Genomic DNA, 20,429 nt, shown 5'->3' with positions numbered 1-20,429 from the left:
TTTCCCGTAGCCCGACTCTTTTTGAAGATTCAGCTTTCTTCTGAATTTCTGAATGTCGTTTCTAAATCGCCATTGCTGGAGGTAATTAAGGTACAAGATGTTTTGAGGAAATTTAGTTAAATATATTTTTTTCGACGCAGTGGACTCACATTGCGCCGCTGGAAGCGAAAAACAAGTTTCTTATACCTTTGAGTCTTCTGAGAGAGAGTGTCTAAATTATTATTTTTTAAAAGTTTAGTTTTTTATGACAACATTTTTTTTTGCTCAACCAAAGTCTGCCAAAATTTTGTCTTGGTGACCGCTTTGTAAGTTTTGTTTCATGCATACAAATGTAAGTTTAATTTTTCGTATTCACGACAAATTGATATAAAATGTTTGGTAGGTCGGCATGTCAAAACTTTTTTATACAACTCAGCCACTTTCGTCTCAATTTATGTTTCTGTTGTATCGCAAGTGGCGCGGAGCTCTGCTTCGCTTCTGTTTCTTAATTATTTTACATCAAAATGATTCTGAAACGTTCTCTTAGCTCGGATTTAAGTTTCAAAATGCACGCTGGCTGGGATGTTTTAGAGTTGCAAAGGAGGCTCTCAAGTTGTCAGTGATGTGATGGCATCTCTTGACATTGAGACTTTATTCAACGAGCAGAACAACAATTCGGATGGCTCTGCTGAGAATGAAGTTAAATGGAGCAAACAAAGGGAAACGTTTATGAAACTGCTTTCAAATCTTGAGGTGAGATAGTGTACGTTTCATTAGTTTTTTTTATTCAGAAAGCCAACTGTTTAGTGTGAGTAAAACTGTTGTTTTAAGAAGATAAGTCAATCAAGGTATCAATGAAAGCCTAATGTTGTAAAACGAAGAGGAAAGTACGCACTCTAAACATTGAAATTCTAGTTGGCTTTTCAGAAGAAAATTACTTGTAAATTTTGAATCAACCAATGATTTTAAGAAAGCAGTAATGGTTCGAGTGTGAGTAATTTGATTGCGCGTCTTTGTACAGAAGGAGCTTGAATGCGAGGTGCTAACTGAGCGACTGGAACTGGACACCCTGGAGTCCCTGGGCCAGATCAAGTCAACAGACATGTTCCAAAAAAGATACGTCAAGACCAGAACTAAATTATTGTGAGTGAACTAATCACCTTCTGAATGCGCAGGTCTCTTCGGTTGCGTCTTTCAAACGACTTATGAAATTCTTCTAAATTGGGGTTTCGAAAGCTTGCTGTAGGCAGTATAATTTACATTAGTTGTTCCGAAGTGATTGTTATTATTATTAAATAGAGGTTTAAGAATCACCAAATTGGTGTTTCTTTTTTGTCCTTTCTGATGGAAAAAGTCTATAGAATTGTTGGAATTATACGAAGTGTAGGATTCTCCTTTTAGCTACAAACAGAATAAGTTCAACATGCTGCGCGAGGAGAACGAGGGATACAGTAAACTCATCACGGAGTTGAACCAAGATCCGATGCCAGGGTCTCCCTCCCAGTTTACATGCAACCTCAAAAGTCTAGTCGGTAAGAAATGTTGATTTCACGTAATTAATCTTCGCCGAGTTTTCTCTTGGAGAAATTCCTAATGCTCTGCTTTTACTTTACTTTGGGTCCTATTTTAATGGATTTATTTTTTCGGCAACTTGATTGCTTCAAAAAGTGTTGTTCATAAGCTTAATAAACTTTTTCAAATTTATAGTTTTTGAAGTTTTTTCTTCAAATATTTAGCATTATATAAAACAGCAAAGCTATGAATGACTTTCTAGTTAACTGACTCCGAAATTGGGCGCGTTTAACCAACAGATTGTTGGCACTCTTTATCCAAAACATGAAGCAGAATAAAATTATTTAATAAAAGTATTTTGTACGAAAGATCTGTTTTCTGCTCCAAAAAGTACTTTTAACTAGGAAGGAAAGCATGAAGAAATTGTTGAAGCGATAAGATTAACGGTGGTTCTGGAAGGTTGTATGAACCGACGTTTTTGTATAGTTATGTACAGTGGACCGGGATACGTGAACAGAAGTTTAGTTTAATCTTAATTTCAGGAAAATTCAACCTTGACCCAAACCGTGTGATTGACATTCTCTTGGAAGTGATCGAATGTCAGACTCAAAACAAAAAGTTCCTCATTCAAGTCATGCGAGAATTTGGAGTCGGTAGCAACATTTCGCAGTTTCTGGGATTCAAACTGCAGCATTTCAAATCGATGATAAATGTAACCCGAAAAACTCCCGAATCGTTATTACAAGTCACAGCCATGTTGATCAGCGAAGGTGCCGTTATTTGTTCAGACATGTACGCACAGCTCACACCAGCTGACAAAGAAATGAATGAAAGCTATAAGAAGTATGTGATTAACTGCAGACAAGCTGCGAGAAAATTAACAGCTGTAGTTTTGAGCGAAACTGTCGCGGAAGAGAACGCAAAAGAAGTACAGTCGTTGCAGGTCCCGCCAGAGTTCGGAGACAATCAAAAACTGGGAGTCCTTCAACAGTTAGTGCTGATGGGAGACTGGGAACATGTGAACGAAATGTTGGAGCTATTACCGATTCCGTGTAGTTATGTAATGTCGTTTGGAGACATTGCCTATAATTTGTGTCAGATGATTCATAAACTGATAGACCCGCTCTACAAGAGGTTAGAGCTTGTTTCATGTACTTCTTTACGCTTGCGATAAGCAAGCGTTATCAAACTGGAATATAGACTTTTTTCGGGTTAACAACTTGTTGAACAAAATCACTTGAATCACTAGACTTCGTTCACGTGCAAATTCAATTTCTACCGGTCTACTGTTACTACTGACAGTTCTTTTACGAAGTAATGTCTTAAGGTTTTGAAAAAAAAATCCGTTTCAAAAAAATTTCGGAGTATGATTAGTCTGATTATGTTTTCTCGGCTTAGTTGTCGCATCACGGAATTTTCTTGCTTTACAAAATATTTACAGAAAAACATGTGATAGCTGGGCTTGCATCAAAATCAAACTTCAGTAGCTTTTCAGGCAAACATAGTTTTTGGGAAAAATACTACGCCTGAGGTGGTAAAGGTCCTTTGTCAATTGTTTTAGCTTATGTTTTACCGAGTAAGTGAGCTACTTAAGCGTTGTTTTACAGAAAAATAGATTTTTACGCTTTTGCGTGTTTCCGGAGGGCGGAGCGTAAAAATTTAGATTTTCGGAACTTTAAAGAGTTCTTTAATTGGAAACAATTTTGCGCAACGGGAGTCTAACCAACTTTTGTCGGCTTAGTTGCCGATCAATTTTTGTGTCTGAATACTTATTAAAAGCCAGTTATTGTGTTTTTAAATTGAACATCATTGACTTTTAAGTTATGGTTTTTTCGAAATGTTCTAATTATTTTTCGACTTCGTGGCTTTTGTTTTATTTTCTGTCTTCTAGCTTACAATGCTATATGTGTGTGGTATTGCAAGTTGCGCAAAGCCCTGCATCTTTCTGTGTCTAATATCTCTGAAAAATGGGAAAGAACTATGGCGTATGTTTAATGTTTTAAGACAATTTTGGCTCAAAGAAAACTCACGCGGAGGTTAAGTGACTATCATATTGAAGCCCCTTCACTTGTAAAGTGTTTGAAGACGAAGAGTGATAAACACGATGAACAATTTATCTTATCATAACTTATGAACGGTTAATCAATATGGTGTGAGTGCATACTACAATCTGGGACTGTATCATTTCAATCGGTTAAAAAAAACTTTTGTTCTATTCTAATTGTGATTGGATCATTCTGTGCTACTTGCACAGCGTCCTAGCTACTTTTGGGCTTCTCTTGTTTTTGTACACAACCAATTTTTCCCGAACCCATTTTTAGCAATGGCAATTTAATAGCATGTGTTTCATCAGCTTCATTATTGGTGGCTAGTGTTTGAAAGCAGAAAGGATTTCTGGCGCAGTTAGCAAGATATGAGACTCTAATTCCGAGATGGGACGTTCGAATCCACTAGAGGATAATTTTTTTATTCAAAAGCCTATGTACATATATATATATATATATATATATATATATATATATATATATATTTTAAATTTTTCTTACATTTTTAAAGCTCCCGTTTGACATGTATTTGCTTGTTTTTGCTTTGCCCGTAGACTTGTTGTTTGGATCTGTGAGTTGTGCAGTTGTTTGGCTCTGTGAACCAATCATGTTTCTAGGGTGTGCAAGGAGTTTGGACTCGGAGGTCTTCCTCCAGCTTCCGTGGTTGCATCACAACAACAATCCTCCCCGCCACTGAAGACCAAAGAAACTGAATCACCTTTCAAACCTGTCACTGACTTCGGAGATCTGCATGGTGAAGTTGCGGATATGTTGATGACGCTGGGCGCTTCTTTGAGCGAGGATCCGATTCTCTTTGTAAAGTTGGCCAGGATGGCGACAGCATCGTTGAAAGAGGTAAAAATATACTCATTTTACAAGATATAATCGATTTTTTTTCGTTCGCTAATACTAGCTTAATTCAGATAAAATTGTCTAAAATAAAAGAACTTGAACACAATATTTCCAGCAGAATGAAACAGACCTATGCAATCTGAAATTCTGGCTACTCACTCCTGAAATGTTTGTTTCAGTCTTCCGAAAAAGCTGAGAAAGGACCATGCGAGGTAAGTCTGATTGTGACCTAAGTTATGTCAACCCGAGGGAACGAGCACATGGGAGTGCATTTTCCAAAAATGTTTTATTGTTCCGACCACTTCACAAAGTGAAGTAAAGGAATTATGGCGTAGGGTCTGTTTTTTCTTCTCTGGTGTTGACTTCCTCAAGTACAGCTTTATAAGGAGTTTAGTGTGGTATCAAATTAAATTTTTCGGCACATAAATTACGTTTTTGTCGCAGATTCCGCAACGAGCGAATATAGCTAGGTGTTCCGGATTCCGCAAATGTAAGCGGATTCCGCAAATATACGTGGATCCTAGTTTTCTTGAAGATACTGAACTGAACCAGTCCTTGTGCGAACAATCATTATCTAGCAAATACGGATTTAACTTTTGTTCCTGGAATCCAATAACAAATGTCAGTCATTTTCGCCTGAAATTGTGGATGTACCCCTTTAGCGTTTGGAATAAATGAAAATTATTATTATTCAGCCTTATAATCTATGAATTAGTTCACTTAGTTTGTTTTCATTCTTTCACTATTTGAGATCGGAAAACGGTTCATTTTTTCAGTATTTGAGATCGGAAAGGTGTTCATTGTTTTAGTATTTGAGACCGGAAAGGTGTTCATTCTTTCAGTTTGAGATTTAGCTGGTTAGTTCGAACTGTTGGCATTAAATGAGATTGAACTGTTGGACAGTCTCGCTGATGACCCACAAAAAAATTTATTTTAACAATATAATTTCAAGACGTAAATATAAATGTTACTGGAATCCGCTAACAAAGTGCGGACTCCGCTTACAGTTGCGGATTCCGCAACAGCTCAACTTTACTATATCAATGTTTTATTATTTATTTTTGGATTTCACAAATTGTTCCGGATTCCTCAAATACTGTTGCGGGTTCCCAAATTCGCCGTTTTTCGAGCCATTTTCTTTCAAAGACGTATTATTCAGACAAAGTTAGCACCAGGAAAGCAGAAAGAAATCTGTTTATAAAACTCTTGCTATCGCAAGTGTAAATTCATAAAGTAACCAGTTATTATTTGTTTACTTCTCCGACTTATTAGTAGAATCGTTGTCTATCTATTGCTGCTCATGAAGGACTAAAGATGTTCTTCTAGTACTAAGATGTTTTTCTAGTGCTAAGATGTTTTTTTAGTGCTAAAAGGAAGCTATCAAGGAGCTCAATTCCCAAGAGACACTGAACCAATGAAGGTTAACATCTTTTCATAGATTGTGTTTGTTTTTGTTTCCAAAGTTGTTCGCGTTCAATTTTTTTTGCGGTTTGACTTTTTATTTCTATTTGAGCTCAGATAATTTCCCTTGTTTGAAGGAAGGCAAACTTCATTATAGAAAGACATTTTTGTGAAGATAACAAAAACGTGAACGTTTTCTACTTTCAAAAGTTTTGCAGTTTAGTTTTTTTTAACACTAGGCAGCGTTAGTGTATTAGTGCGAACCTTTTTTTTTCTATTATTACTGGCAAATAAAAATGTTCGCTAATTTAGAAATTTCATTATGGCATTGGAAATTGCATAGTGCCTGTTTACTGCTTTCTTTTTGACTTCTGTTTTTGATTTATTAAGCGTCCATGTCTGAGTGGTTAGTGTGTGAGACTCTTAATCTCGAGGTCGCAGGCTCGAATCCGAGACGTAGCCGAATTTTAACTAACTCGATGCTTGTTTCTACTTTTTCTTATTGAATTTTGCTATGTAGATTTCGCCGTGGAGTAAAACCTATTAATCTAGTTTTTACATAGATTTTCAATTTAAAAAATGTCAATCATTAATTGTTTCTGAAAGTCAAAGAGCGTATATTTTTTTCTTTGAAACTCAAGAGTCGGCCATTTTTTTTCTCAGTATCTATGAGTTCATTGACACTTTTCCAACTCTGTTAATTAATTACTTTTTCTAAAAAAAAAATAAACGATAAACGCTGGTCATTTTCATTAGTAGTTTGTTTTTTGGGACGGACAAGCTCGCAACAACCCGATTTCGAGCTTCAAAACATTCCCAAATTAATTTCATTTGTGTTTTAAAAGAGGAAGGAATTCTGCTGGTATATTAAAATAGGACCTAATATTTCAATTTTTAGGACGAAATTTCTGTCGTAGTAGAAAATCTGTTTGCAACTATAAAATTTTGAGTCGATTTTTTATCCAAGCTTTTCGAGAATTTATTGTCTCTTTGTTGCAAGGAAGCAATGTTTTGGTTTTCGCTAATTTTTCTCTTTTGATTGTTTTGCCTGGGTTGATCTTGTCAAATGAGTTTTTATGAATTAATTGTGTTCTGACTGTTTTTACTCTTGAAAAGGTAAGTTTCATTTAGAAAGCTGTCGCTAGTGTTTTCTTTTAGGCATTGCAACGCCTGAATATTAGCAAAGATTTTTTTTGCATCACAATTTCAGCGAAGTTCTGCTGTGTCTCAAATGAAAGCTGTCGAAATTCTTGAAAAAATTTCTCTTTGCAGCGGAAGGTGTCTCAGACGTGGTTGAAGATACTGGACTGCTGCATGTTACCGGCTCTTAGTCTGATGAATGCCTCCTGTTTCTACTCGGAGCTGCTCTGGGGTGCCGTACAGTATCTGCCCTACCACGACAGGTAAAGTGATAAAATTATTGTGCTAACTAACTGATATACCATTACAGCTCAACGCTCTAAGTTCCTTAATAACTTATCACTAACTGCTGCTTGCTTCTAATTGTTATTATCGAGCTACATAGAAATATGCAGTTTACACTTTGTTTGAAATTACACTTTGTAATTTTGTTTGAAAATTCGTTATTACACTAGCAACTTTAGTGAGCGTTAATGTTTTAGTACGACTATTCTTTTTTAAGCTAAGTCGCAAATATTGGTGCTAATTTTTGGTAACAGCTTAACGGCTTTTAGATAGCATATGCTTTGACATTCGATTAGTGATAGGTTAACCCAGTTGATGCATTTTTAATTCATCAAATGAATCGAAAAAAGTTATTTGGTTTAAACAACATAACAATAAAAAAACTCGATTTCAGAACACAAAGTTAGTGTGGATGCCTTCGTTTTGTTATCTTCCAAATTATTACTTGCAAAATTGTGTCTATTTCTATTTAGTGCCACTTTTGCTGCATGGCATTGGCAATTTATTAGCATGTAGCTGATTTATTTGTGACTGTTGTTTACCGATTTTTAAGCGTTCGTGGCCAAGAGGCCTGGGTGTGATACTTCAATTCTAGAGATCGCCTATTCGAAGCCAATACGCAGCAAAGTTTTACTAATTCGATGCTTGTTTCTATTTTTTCTTATTAGATAAATCTGCTTAGATAAATCTGCTTTTTGTCGTGTTCTCGCTAGTTTTTGTGATGCGTAGCTTGTTCATAGGACTCATCCATCTGCTGGATTTATGCATCTACTGGGCCTTTCTGTTGCAACAGAAATACTTTTAACATGATAGCATTTATAATAAATGGCTTAATTGGAGTTTGCTTTTTATGTTGGTTGTAATTTTATCAATTCGATTTGTTAAAATTATACTTTTTTTTTCGGCTTAATAGGTTTCAATTTATTTTATATAACTTTGATGGCCTCTTATTGCGTCGTTTGATGACCGAAAAGTGTGTGTGTGTGTGTGTGTGCTTGGTAGTTTTAAATTTAAATTCAATCAACCATCTGGCACAATTGGCGTAGAGTTAAACAAATGCTTGAGACGGCAGAGGCCGGTTTGAATCCAAACGCGACCTGCTTTTTCCAAACTTGAGTTCTCGTAGTTTATGTGATTATCGTCCGTTCGTTTATTTTTAACGGCTTAGTTAACGTAGCCTGACTTTTTTTGAAGGTTCAGTTTTCTTCCAAGGTGCTGTGAAACCCATGCTTGAGACGACAAAACCCGGGTGTTCGATTTCAGTGGACCTGTTTTTTTTGCAAACTGAAAGTTTTCGGCTGGCCTAGATTATGGTATGTCTGCTTATTTTTTTCCGCTTAGTTCCGCATTAAGGATTTTTTTACATTCGGCATTTTTCAAGTCTCCTTGTAATTTTTCTAATGGTGTCTGCATTTTTTACCGGATTTTTTGTGCTTTTGTTATAATTTTTTTATTGACAAAAACAATAATTTGGCTTTTTTTTTCTATTTTAATTTTTTTCATTTGATTTTTATCACATGCATTCATTTTTGTATCGCAAGTGGTGCGAAGCTCAGTTCCCCTCTGCATTCAAATTTTTAAATATAGCATTTCGGGATCATTAAAACTTTCTAGGCCTTACACTACTTTTCACTGTTCTAGATACCATCTTTACTACCTTTGGAAATCGCAAGTGTACGCCTCAGACCCCCTTCTCATTCTGAAGAAAGCAGAAGTAGTGGACCGGATCAAGTACCTGATGAAAAGGCTCACTAAAGACACGGTCAAAAGCATCGGACGCCATATTGCAAAACTCGCTTTCTGCAACCCTTTAGTGGCATTTGATCATGTGATTGCACAACTGCAGAAATACGATAATCTGAATGGACCAATGGCGGATGTGCTGAAGTTGTTTTCGCAGCTCTCGATTGACATTATGATTTACACTCTGGTTGAGGAACTAGGCAATCCGGCCAAGGAGAAGATCAATCAAGCTAATGCGTCATTGTCACCATGGCTCAACAGTGAGTGCCTACACCTGATATTGTGAAATACTTCGCAAAACCTAGTGAAAAATAAAGGTAGTTTTGGCGAGATAACTTATTAATGGGATTGTTTGAAGGATATTGCAGATTTGCTTCATGATTGATGAGGGGGCCGACTTGATTTAGTCTGGCAACTATCTAACGTATCCTGTTTTTTAATAATTTGTATCCTTCGAATTGCAATGAGTGATTTTTTTCCTGAAAATGAGCGATTTGGTTTGCTGGCAATTTCAATACTGCAGAGTGAAGATTATCGAATACTCTAGACAACCAGGCGTTCAAATTTCCTTCTCCGTTCTAGGTCTAGCAGTGTTCATTGGTTTAATCTGCAAGAAGTACGTGTTCGACACCGCTGGACTCTTGCAGTACATAGCCAATCAGCTGAAAGCAGAGAGGAACTTTGATCTGGTCATCTTGAAGGAACTGCTGAGTAAGATGAGTGGGGTCACTGTGTTTGAAGATATCACTAATGATGAGTTGTTCGCACTCGGAGGAGGGGAATTGCTCAAGTCTGAGGCAAGTATTGCAGCAAGAGAAAGCAAGGGTTGAAGTAGTTTAAATGAAATAATGACCTTGGAAAAAATTAAATGGGAAGGAAAGCGGGTAAAAATTAACTGGCGGGCAGTCTGAGACGTCTAAAATGGAGAAGAAAAAAGGACGTGAATAAATTAACTGTATGTTTGGCAGGCAATATTGCAAGCTCAAAAATCATATTTAAACTGCCTTAAACCAGTAGTGTAAGTACTCACTGGAGTATCGTGGCAATCAAAGATATCACATTGAATGATTCCATTCTGATTGGTACTTGAATCGCGTTCGGATTTGAGGTTTTGCGCATTTTTCACCTTAAATTGAAAATCGATTGTTACAGGCGGCGTATCAAGGACAAGTGCGCGCGTGTCAAAAGTCTTCAAAACGACTGAAAGACACGATGGTCGAACTTAACATCGCATTTCCACTCTGCATGCTGCTCTCAAATCACAGAAACTCAGTCGTTTTCAAAGAGGGTTTAGAGGGACACTTGAAGCTGATTGGCTCTCTGTATGACCAGTCTCAGGACTGTCTGGTCCAGATGCTGGAGTTCCTAGACTTGAGTCAGAATCTGGACGAGATGGCGTCGCTACCTGCGTTTGACGCATTGCTAGGGAATTATGGATTGTCTCCTGATGCTGCTTTTTCACTGAGTCGAATTAAGTTCCAAAGGCAGATTAATTTGAAGTTTGAAGAGATGAAACAAGAAGAGAGAGCAAAAACTGAAGATGGAAAGCTTGCAGATAGGGTAAGCATCGGTAGTATTGAAAGGATTAGCCGAGAGGCTGAAGAACAATTAAATATAAGTACAATTGTCGAATGGGCCCTTCTAAAAGAGCTTTTTTCAAATATCCATTGTTATTTAACGTGTCACAACTTCAAAAAATATAATCAAGAAAAATTTCAGCAACAGATGGTTTGTAATTGATTGAGCAAGGCTCTGCTTAAATATTTCTTTGGGAAGTATATATTGAAGCGTGGTTATGGTATATATTTTTTCAAGCATACGTTTGAAGCAATTCTTAGAGAAAACAACGATACAAGTAAATGTCTGCAGTAGAATTTTCTTCATACAAGAAAAATCTATTTCGTTTCGTGCACATTTGAAACCATACAAGAAAAATCTATCTCGTTTCGTGCACTTTTGCTTCTACTGCCACAAATTTTATAATGGATTCGAGGAATTCAAGTGCATCACGAATGTTAACTTAGTTTCATTGCTGTTTCATACGCATCAAAGCAAAGCGAGTTGGAAACTTCTGCATAAAACGTGTCTGTACAAAACAGTCCCATACAAAACAGTCCAATACAAAACAATCCGAAAAAAAATGAACGAAAAAACAGTCCGATACAAATAAGTCCGAAAAACAGTCCCAAGTAATAATTGTTTTAACAAGCCGGTAGGCTGAGAATTGTCCCTTGTTCAACAAACATAAAGAACAAAATAGTGATTGCCGCAGTCGCGCCAACGTGTTGCGAGCTTGCCAACAGAGGGTAGGACTTAATACAGCATTTAGAGCCGGTTAATTTGAGCCGCTTACGGGTGGCCTTAAACCGGACTGTTTTGTATCGGACTGTTTTTATTTCATTACATGATTTTTTGGACTATTTTGTATTGGACTGTTTTGTATGGGACTGATTTGTATATGCACAGCATAAAAGTGATTGCTCGTATTGAACTAAACAGCTTGATTTTGGGTCCTTTCTCTCGTGTATAAACAGCCTAGCAGCGAATCAATATTTTTGCATCATGTTGTTTTGCAGATAGTGGTTAAGAAGTACAAAGAGGCAGTGGACGCAGTGATGGAGTCAGTGATGACGGCATCCCTTCCAGTACTGCAGAGTGACCCCTGCACCTCCCTCCTATTCGACCACGTCACCCCCCAATTCTACTTCACCTTCTGGTCCCTCTCCCTCTATGACATAAGAGTGCCGGTGGATGTGTATGACAAGGAGGCAAATAAGTTGAATAACCAGAAGACAGCTATTGACGCCAGGAGCGACTGGGTATGTTCAGTAATTGACAAAATCAGGTCAATCTCCTTTCCGGATAACGAATCTTAACGAAATTAGTTGACCTATAATACTGTTCATTTTAACATCAGAATTAAGTTTTACCTCGAGAATTTAGCCACTAAAAACCGTGTCAGAAATGTCTTTAGTTTAAAAAGCAGGGTTTTTTTTTACCAATTAAGTTGCTCAGTGTCTCTGGTATTGCCAAAATGTTGCCATTAATTTTTTAAAGCAAATAAAATTGTTACAAAAAGTTAAGTTAGCCTTAAATTAAGCTTATTTTTGCGTTAATAAAAGAAATAAATTTTAAAATTACGGATGTTTTTTGCGCTAAGCATTTCTTGCGTTTAAAGATTTTTTCCTCGCGTGAATTGTGCAGATTATTATGAAGTTTACGGATTTACAGCGTTAACTATAAAAAAAATTTGTGTGTATGTGCAGAGTGATAGTAAGAAGACGAAAGAGAAGGACAAGTTGAGTGCGATGGTGGATAAGTTGAAGGAAGAGCAGCAAAAACAGCTGGACCACGTGACCAGAGTCATGTTCAGACTCAAGTCAGAGTCCAAACACTGGTTCCCCAACAAGACAGCTAAGAGCGAGTGCATCGTCCGCATACAACAGTTCTGCCTATACCAGAGGTGCGTATAAATAGAAGCTGAAAGGGATCAAGTTAACCTCCTCCTCTTCCAAATAGAGCATCTTAATATCGGGTCGCTGGCGTAATTGTTTGGAAGGTTCTTCTGAAACTGAAGATCTGAGAAATGGAAATTAAACTCTCAGTTAAAAGAAATATTGAGTTAATTATAAATCAACGCAAAACTTGTGAATGAGTGAGATAGGGAGTGAATCGAATTAGTTTGAGAATCAGTCTGAAAAACGCAAAATATCTGACGAGACTTTCTTGACATTGAGACAACTTCTCTGATTTATTTCACGAATCTGAATCACGAATAATCCGGAGACTTGAGCGGAACATGTGAATGTATTTTCTGTTCATAGGTGCTTATTTTCTGCCTCGGATGCCGTGTTCTGTGCCTTGTTCATCAAGATAATCCACAGTCTTCAGGCAGTGAATTTCTCAACCATCCTCTGCTTCGACCGGGTTAGTAAACCATGCGACAGTTTGCGAAGCACATGAATTATTATTAGGAACAAAAACAATAAATTATACACATATTGAATATCATTACACTAGCCATCAGCGTAATGTATTACTACGAACCTTCTTTTTTCTAATCTAGCAAATAAAAGTGTTCATTGAAAGTGTTTACTTATATGGAAATTTCACTGTGGCATTGGAAATTGCATAGCATATGTTTTCTTCTTTGTTTGTGGCTAGTGTTTGTTATCAAATAAGCGTCCGTGGCTGAGTGGTTAGTGCGTGAGCTTCATAATCTCTAGGTCGCAGTAGGGCGTAGGTTCGAAACCGAGATATATCCAAATTTTTATTAATTCGAGGCCTATTTCTACTGTTTCTAATTGCTCTTTATAGAGCTGCTTTTTGTCGTGTTCTTGCTATTGTTGCGAAGCGCAGTTTCGCCTATATGTTGTTTTGTTCCTAGTGTGTATATTTTAAAGTTGGAATGTAGTAACTTGAAGCTAAATAGTTAATTACTCCTTATTTGAAAACTCCTCATCAATTTGAGTTTTCCTGATGGCTTTTAAAGTCCAACAAGACTGCTAGTATCAGGGCGAAGCCCTGAATGTTCCGACTGCCTTTTAAGGTCTATGAAGCAGTAGTAATATCAAAAAATTAAATGTAAAAAAAAAAGAAAATAAAATGAAAAAAGTTTTCTAAAAAAAATTTGATTTTTTTCGTGAAAATCATCCCCCCACACGCCATATTAAGTACTAAGTGATAAATTTCGCTTCTACTAACAAATCAATTATGGCAAATAAGCTTCCTTCAACCAATTTGGAACAATTTCTAAGACGGATTAAATCTCCGCTTACGCGTTAATAGCGCGAAATATATCGCGCGTTAGTTGTCCCAAATTGGCCAAAATGCTAGTCTTTAAACACCCGTAACTTAAGGAAAAATGATCACAGGTGAGATATCTTTTCAAATTTAAGCTCAGGATAACAATATCTTTCGAATGATATAAAAAAATTCCGTCAAAAATGGCTAGTTAAAAAGTCGAAATTTGTCAGAAAAAAAACCCACCCGGCACAAATATTCCGTTACTTTCGTATCGAAAGTCGGAACAATAAAAATTCATTTAGTTTGTATAAGGTTTTTAACTCTGCCAATTTGTCCAAACTGATCTCTATCTATTTGATATGTAGGTGTTTTCGGACCTGATCTACAACGTGGCCAGTTTCACGGAGAATGAAGCTAGTCGCTACGGTAGATTCCTCTACTCAATGTGGGAAATCATCCTGAAGTGGCACTCGGACAAGGCAATCTATGACAAGGTAAACATTTTCACCGATCAACCCTAACATGGGCTCGAGGATGTAAACATTTTAGCCTCCAAACTAATCAAGAGAAAGATCATTTCTAATAGGAAACGTCGAATTTAATCGGTTAGTCCGCAAACAAACGCTGATTTCTGATTATCTGAATAAAATTGATTTTACCAAGTGAACAAGCTGCTCCATAAATGGATTGTTCCAAATAAAAAGAAAAAAAATACAAATTTGAGATCGAAGTTTTGAAAGGTGGAATAATTTCTGAACCTGCATCTTGACACGGGCGGATTTAGCCCCCCCCCCTCAGGAATTCGACCCCCTGCCTACCCAAAGGGTCCCCTTTGTACTGTTTGTTCTATTGTACTGACGGACTAGAAATTTTCTAGAAGCTTTTGGCGGCAATACATACTAATTTCGAGGGGGGAGAGCGCACCAAAATAACGCAATTTTTTGGTCAAAATTTTCTAAAAAGTGCCTAAAAACGGCATTTTTGGCCTGTTTTTACCAGCTTTTGCCTCCGGCGCAGAAAATTTCGCCAAAACAGGGTCTATTTAGTGCATTGGGAGAGCTCGGAAAATCAATTTGGACGACCTAAAAAAAAGGTCGACAAATTTTTTGAAAATCCGGCCCCCCTCGAGAAAATCCTATATCCGCCCCTGATCTTGAATAAGATCCCAATTATATCGTATGTAAATGCTCTCAATTGTTTTTTTTCGGCTAGGAGGTTTTTTAATGAGCTTTTTTCGCTACTATTTATTGGGTGTGCATAAGGCGAGCCATCGAATAATGTAGAACCTCGAATAATGCAGAAGCTATATCTCTAACCATGTAATTTCTCAGCTTTCCTGTATTTTACGTGGTGTATTTATTAGGAGTGCAGCAATTACCCTGGCTTCTTCATGACCATCAGGAAGGACACGAGCAGTGCGGCCAACAAGAGTGAGGCCATTCTGGAGTACGAGAACTTCAGACATGTCTGCTACAAATGGCAGTTCAAGGTCAGAATTTATTCAAATTTTAAGGTTCAAAATTTTTTTTTTATTGAAAAGAGCGTAAGAAGTGACCTGAAATAATGTAGAAGTTCTAATTCGACGAAGATTTCAATTATATCGTTCGTTGATATTGAATATTTCAAAATTGAAGAAATCATTCGACCGACTGTTTGTTTAAATTTTTCATTGAAAGAATTTATTTCAGAGAAATATTTATTAGTGAAATATGAGTAGCCTTGAGTTCTGGATGTTTCCTGTGTTAGGTGGCCAGAGACTTGATCCAGTGTCTGGAGAGTGGGGACTACATCCAGACGAGGAACACAGTGATCCTGCTGACGAGAATGTTGCCCTACTTCCCCAAAGTGGCCCATCTGGCGGCTGCCATCGAGAAGAGAGTGGACAAAGTCAGGCTGGACGAGAAAGACTCCAGGCCAGACTTGTCAAGTCTCTGCATGGCGTAAGTTTTTGTTCTCGGATATAATTGATAAAAATCCCAATAACATTTGTTTTTAGCGTCTTCAAACCTTTTTAAGTTTTTTTTCTACAAATATTATTGATAATTGAAACTATCTATAAAAATAAAAATTAGTTCGAAGCACAACCTACAAATTAATTAATCAACCTAAAACTGTGCTGATAAAGTTGTTCCGAAACTAAATAATTCCGAAATTTGAAAAAATGCAGGGTCTTTCATTTTCCTTGGATTGGGAATTTGTTCACAAAACGAAACATTTGTGTTGGAAAAAAAACTTCCTTGTGATCCAATTATATTTTTCTGAAAATTTGCCACCGGCTGATTGACTAATTACGAAATGTTTTTCAAATAAAAGCAGGATTCAAATTGAAATTTGGTTCTTTTGTTTAGGTACGTGGTCAAGATGAAGACTCAGAAGTCAAAGCTGATGGCCGAAGAACAGTTCCACGACAAGTCAGATGTAAGTAGACTGTTTTTAAGTGTCCTTGACGAAGTGAAAGAAAGAAACAAAAATTTCTCTGACCCGAATTCAAAGATGCAGCTAAATTTAACTGATATACTAACCAGTATTGAATCAGAGGTAGATTAAATGGACAGTTTGGTCGCTGAAAAGTGCCCTCAACTTTTTGAACATCATAATGTTACCCCTGTCCTATGATTCAGAGGATGAAGAAACAAGAGAAGATGAAGCAGAATGAAGCGACGATCAAACGAGAGACTCAGAAGGCTGCGTCGACCAGCCGATCGTCCAGTGTGCAGAAGGAGACATCAGCCGACAGTTCATCGTCCAAACTGGCCAATGGGAGTGCGTCTTCGTCGTCTAAGAGACCTGCGGCTGCTGATTTGGCTTCAGGAGCTTCTGCCAATGGCACTGAGAAAGGCTCCTCGGGAGGCTCATCGTCGTCTACAACTGCGGGTAAGTAAACGCTACTGCTCTTGAAGCTTAACTCTTGAGAGACGAGATAAATTGCGTTTTTTCTATATCTATTATTTAATTGAAGTCATTTCTTTTATTAGGAGTAATGAACGTAGTGAAGACTCTTATATATGTTTTTTTTCAGTGAAAATTCTTAAAATGTTCTAATAACTACAGATGTGCATCCATACATAATAATGCATTTATGAAATTACTTAAATATATATGCACTTTTGAGTTCAATTGAAATTCATCTGCTGAAAGTTTCGTAATTAGCTCTCTCCTAATACGAACGTGGAAATGGCGCAAAAAAGGTGAACGGTTTCTAGTTTCGAAAGAGGAATTTAATTTTTAGATTTTCCGCGGAATGAAAACTTTACGTGTTGATCCAGTTTTCTCAAGTTGGATTATTATGTTATCAAAACAGTGCCAATCAAAAATTGTTCTAGAGATTTAAAAAGCTTAAAAGGCATCTATTTTTTTTCTTTGAAATTCGAAAGTTGAGATTTTTTCAACAAAGTCTGTTTTTTTTCCGTAACTTCGCTTCTAATTATATCAAAACAACTTGAAATATAACTCGGATAACCGGATGCTGTGCAAGTAGCAAGAATGTTCCGATCACAAATAATCAAGTGTAGAAGTTCGAAATGCTTATGCTACTTTAAAAACTTAAAAGTGACTGAATTGTGGTTAAAAAAAAGGAAAGAACGAGAAATTATAATAGATAAAATAAAATTTTGGAATTGTACTCGAATCGAATTTGGAGGTCAACGTCTCAAACTTTGTCTAAATAGTCTGAACAACGATAAATTTCAGACAAATTTTTCTTCGACTTTGAGAGAATTTTTTTGTATTTTCGAAATCTGAATCACGACCAAAAGGTTAAATATGATACCCTACTTGACGCCCGTACGAGCTTTCCTTCAGTTAGTCAAAATTGTCCAGAAAAATTTTAAAACGGACCCTACGCCGACTAAAAAGCGTATAATCAAAAAGATCAGTTGACCTATTTCAGCAGAAGAGTTCGCTTCTAAAGGTTGTCTGAAACATCAAATTTATGAGCAAATTTTTGTCAAAGTAGAGATGTGACTGTGGTGAAATGCTTCTTTACGAGTGTTAAATTGTCAAACATGTCACCCATAGCAATTGAAAACGACTGACAGTTAAATATTAGAAACGACTTAAAATTAAATAATAGATACTTAGTTAGTTCGTTTTTTTAGATGATTTGGTTTTAATGACTACTATTTGGTTTGGCTGACTGTACTTTTTCTTGTTTCAGATTCGAAGAAGAGAAAAGTCGACAAGGTGTGATATGATTTTGTTCCACTCAGAATTCGCCCGCTCATTGGCCTAAATTGAAAATGGCTGCACCTTCAACAAATGAATTCATCTATGACAATCACTTATCTGGCTGATCGAAACAAACTGAACCAACAAATTTGATTTCTACCTCCTTTCTCGATTGACTGGCCCTAACATAAGAGGTCAAATCAAGAACATCGACAGTATTGATTCACCTGGGCATTTGAGTTCTCTATTGTTTTGCAATCGAAAAAATAAGTCAGTTAGTTCTTTCTAGTTGACGATTACAACTTAAAATGAAAATACTGAAATGTTTTTTAATTCACTTAGGTTACATTGAAGCGACCCGTGGTTAAAAATGGTAATCTTGATGTGAAATTTCGTATGAAAATTAGTAGCACTAGATGATCCGACAATCGAATTTCGGTGGTAGGTACCCACTTAATACCTAAATTTCAATTATTGCTAAATTTAACAGGGAGCTCTGATTTGACAAAAAATTAATACATCAATTAAAACTCAACGATATAATTTCTTTGGTATACTTTGTGTGAATAAAAAAAAATTTTTTTACTGAAGAAATTTCGCACGATTGTACGTCGGAACATTCCGCTACTAAGAAGCTTAAGTTTTTCTGTTAGTTATCTTTAAGTTAAATAAGGTTATGTTTCTGAATAGAAGACTGTTTTTGAGTTTTGCGATTTAAGAAAGATGAGTTGTTTGATAGTCCAACGCTGTTGAACCTGATTCACTCCGACAATTCGAATCTATTTATGAAACCACAAATATTTTATTTAGACGTCTGATGCAACTACCCACTCCTCAAAACAAGAAACAAAAGCAGCAGCTCCAACCAAAGTATCCTCGTCCTCTAGGGCAAACTCGAGGGAAAACTCTACTGATTCGTCATCGCCTGCCAGAAAACGCAAACATGAGGATAAAAAAGTAATTATTTATCTATTCCGACAGCCCTTAGGTGCAGGGGTGCTTCCTAAACTAATATCGAGGGGGAATGCGCGCCGAAAAAAAACCAAAAAGTGTCCAACATCCCCCTCCCCCACTCGAGAAAATCGTAGATCCGCTCCTGCTTAAATGTATATCAAACTGCAAGCTTGTTTCGGTTTTTTGCATAATTCGAGCTTTAAAAATTTAGAAGACTTTCAAATATATTTCAGATCGAGCCGGTTGACGATGCCGCACGAAAATCCAAACGGAAAGCTGCCAAAGACGATGCCTAACCTAAAACACCACCCACGATGCAATACTATAGCTACGTTGTTGATTATTTCATTTTAATGATGTCTGAATGTTAAGCTCAGTTTTTTTGATGATGTATTATATTGATCCACAATCTGTTGGATGCAACAAACGTTTTTCCTGGTTTTATTTGTCAGTTGTTGATATTTTGTGTTATTTATGATTAATGTAACAAATATCTTCTTCCTTGAAATTGTTTTTTCACCCAAAAGCTTTAATTGGTACTGAAGTATAGAATGAGCTTGAATAGTATTTTAAGCTGGGATTGAAATATTCATATAAGTTATAGGTCTATCAAGCCCGACGTTTAGAAAACATAGTTTAAATGACAGTATTTTTAATCGGGAACTAGACTTTTTTTCCCAGTAACAAGTTTCGTACAATTTCTGCTTAATGCTCAATTCTGTTGATATGCTAATTTGCTTCGAAATTGAAATAAAATTACCTCTTAGTTCTTTTGACGATTAGGTTACGTAAGCGCTGTTACGCTTTTTCAAGAGTCTGCGAATGTAGTGAATATCTCTGTAGAAGTCATGTTGATTTCATGAAGTGTAACAGAACGGTGTGATTTTCACTTATAGTTTTGGTTTATTTAAGAGTCGATGAAGATATAGGTAGTGATTTTCGTTTTGTTTTTCTGGAAAAGTCTTGAAATTTGTTCAGGCTCAGATTTACTTTTTGTGGTTTTTTTTAAGGTCAGTTCATTTCCTATGTTAAAAGGAAGGCGTATAGCAAAATGTAAAGGTCAGGAGAAACTTTACTAATTGATTTAGTATTCTCAAATTGGGTTTATTTGTTCAACTAAGTGTCAATCAAAAGTTCTAGAAATGCAAAGAGCTTTAAGACTATCTAATTTTTCTTTAAATTTTGGATAATGAGATTTTTTCATAAAAATAAGTCCATTTTTTCTGTCTACTTGAGTTCATTGACCCTTTTCCATCTGTCTGTTGGTTATGTTTTGCTACGTTCTTGAATTTATTTCGAATTTCATTTGCTATAAGGTAGGCAAACTGCGCTCTTCAAATACGAAAGCGGAAATGGCGCGAAAAACCTGATCGATTTCTACTTTGAAAGTGGATTTTATTTTTAGTTATTCTAGCGGAAAAACCATTTACCCATTGATTCACTTCTTAGACTAGCGAGCGTAGTGTATTAGTATGAACCTTCTTTTTCCACCTCAACTCGCAAATAAAAGTGGTCCTTAAAAGTGTTCACTTATTTGGTGGCAGTTTTGATATAATCACGATCTGTAACATTGGAAATTTCATACCACCTGTTCTCTGCTTTATT

General features: G+C 36.5%; 1 protein-coding gene across 3 annotated transcripts; it reads left to right on the top strand.

The window, feature by feature from the left end:
* The first annotated feature begins 574 nt into the window (after positions 1 to 574).
* Positions 575 to 19,332, top strand: LOC134847582 (THO complex subunit 2-like). Of its 3 annotated transcripts, XM_063864679.1 has the most exons (21): positions 575 to 732; positions 1,001 to 1,122; positions 1,381 to 1,511; positions 2,034 to 2,625; positions 4,154 to 4,391; positions 4,568 to 4,600; positions 7,062 to 7,192; positions 8,856 to 9,217; positions 9,540 to 9,754; positions 10,110 to 10,517; positions 11,534 to 11,776; positions 12,224 to 12,420; positions 12,782 to 12,884; positions 14,069 to 14,197; positions 15,067 to 15,192; positions 15,450 to 15,643; positions 16,052 to 16,121; positions 16,325 to 16,577; positions 17,860 to 17,885; positions 18,681 to 18,827; positions 19,058 to 19,332. In XM_063864679.1, exons 1-21 carry the CDS (start codon positions 607 to 609, stop codon positions 19,118 to 19,120), a joined length of 3,909 nt encoding a protein of 1,302 aa, XP_063720749.1. In that variant the 5' UTR covers positions 575 to 606; the 3' UTR covers positions 19,121 to 19,332. The 3 variants fall into 3 exon arrangements, 1 of the variants encoding a protein (XP_063720749.1); XR_010162862.1 differs by lacking the exon at positions 19,058 to 19,332 and having other exon boundaries at positions 17,860 to 18,144; positions 18,681 to 18,795; XR_010162863.1 differs by lacking the exon at positions 19,058 to 19,332 and having other exon boundaries at positions 17,860 to 18,064; positions 18,681 to 18,794.
* The last annotated feature ends 1,097 nt before the right edge of the window (positions 19,333 to 20,429 follow it).

Source organism: Symsagittifera roscoffensis, chromosome 6, assembly GCF_963678635.1.
Source record: "Symsagittifera roscoffensis chromosome 6, txSymRosc1.1, whole genome shotgun sequence".
In the NCBI taxonomy this organism is placed as follows: domain Eukaryota; kingdom Metazoa; phylum Xenacoelomorpha; order Acoela; family Convolutidae; genus Symsagittifera; species Symsagittifera roscoffensis.
The sequence above is the reverse complement of the archived record's forward strand: the minus strand, read 5'-3'. Positions and strand labels throughout refer to the sequence as shown.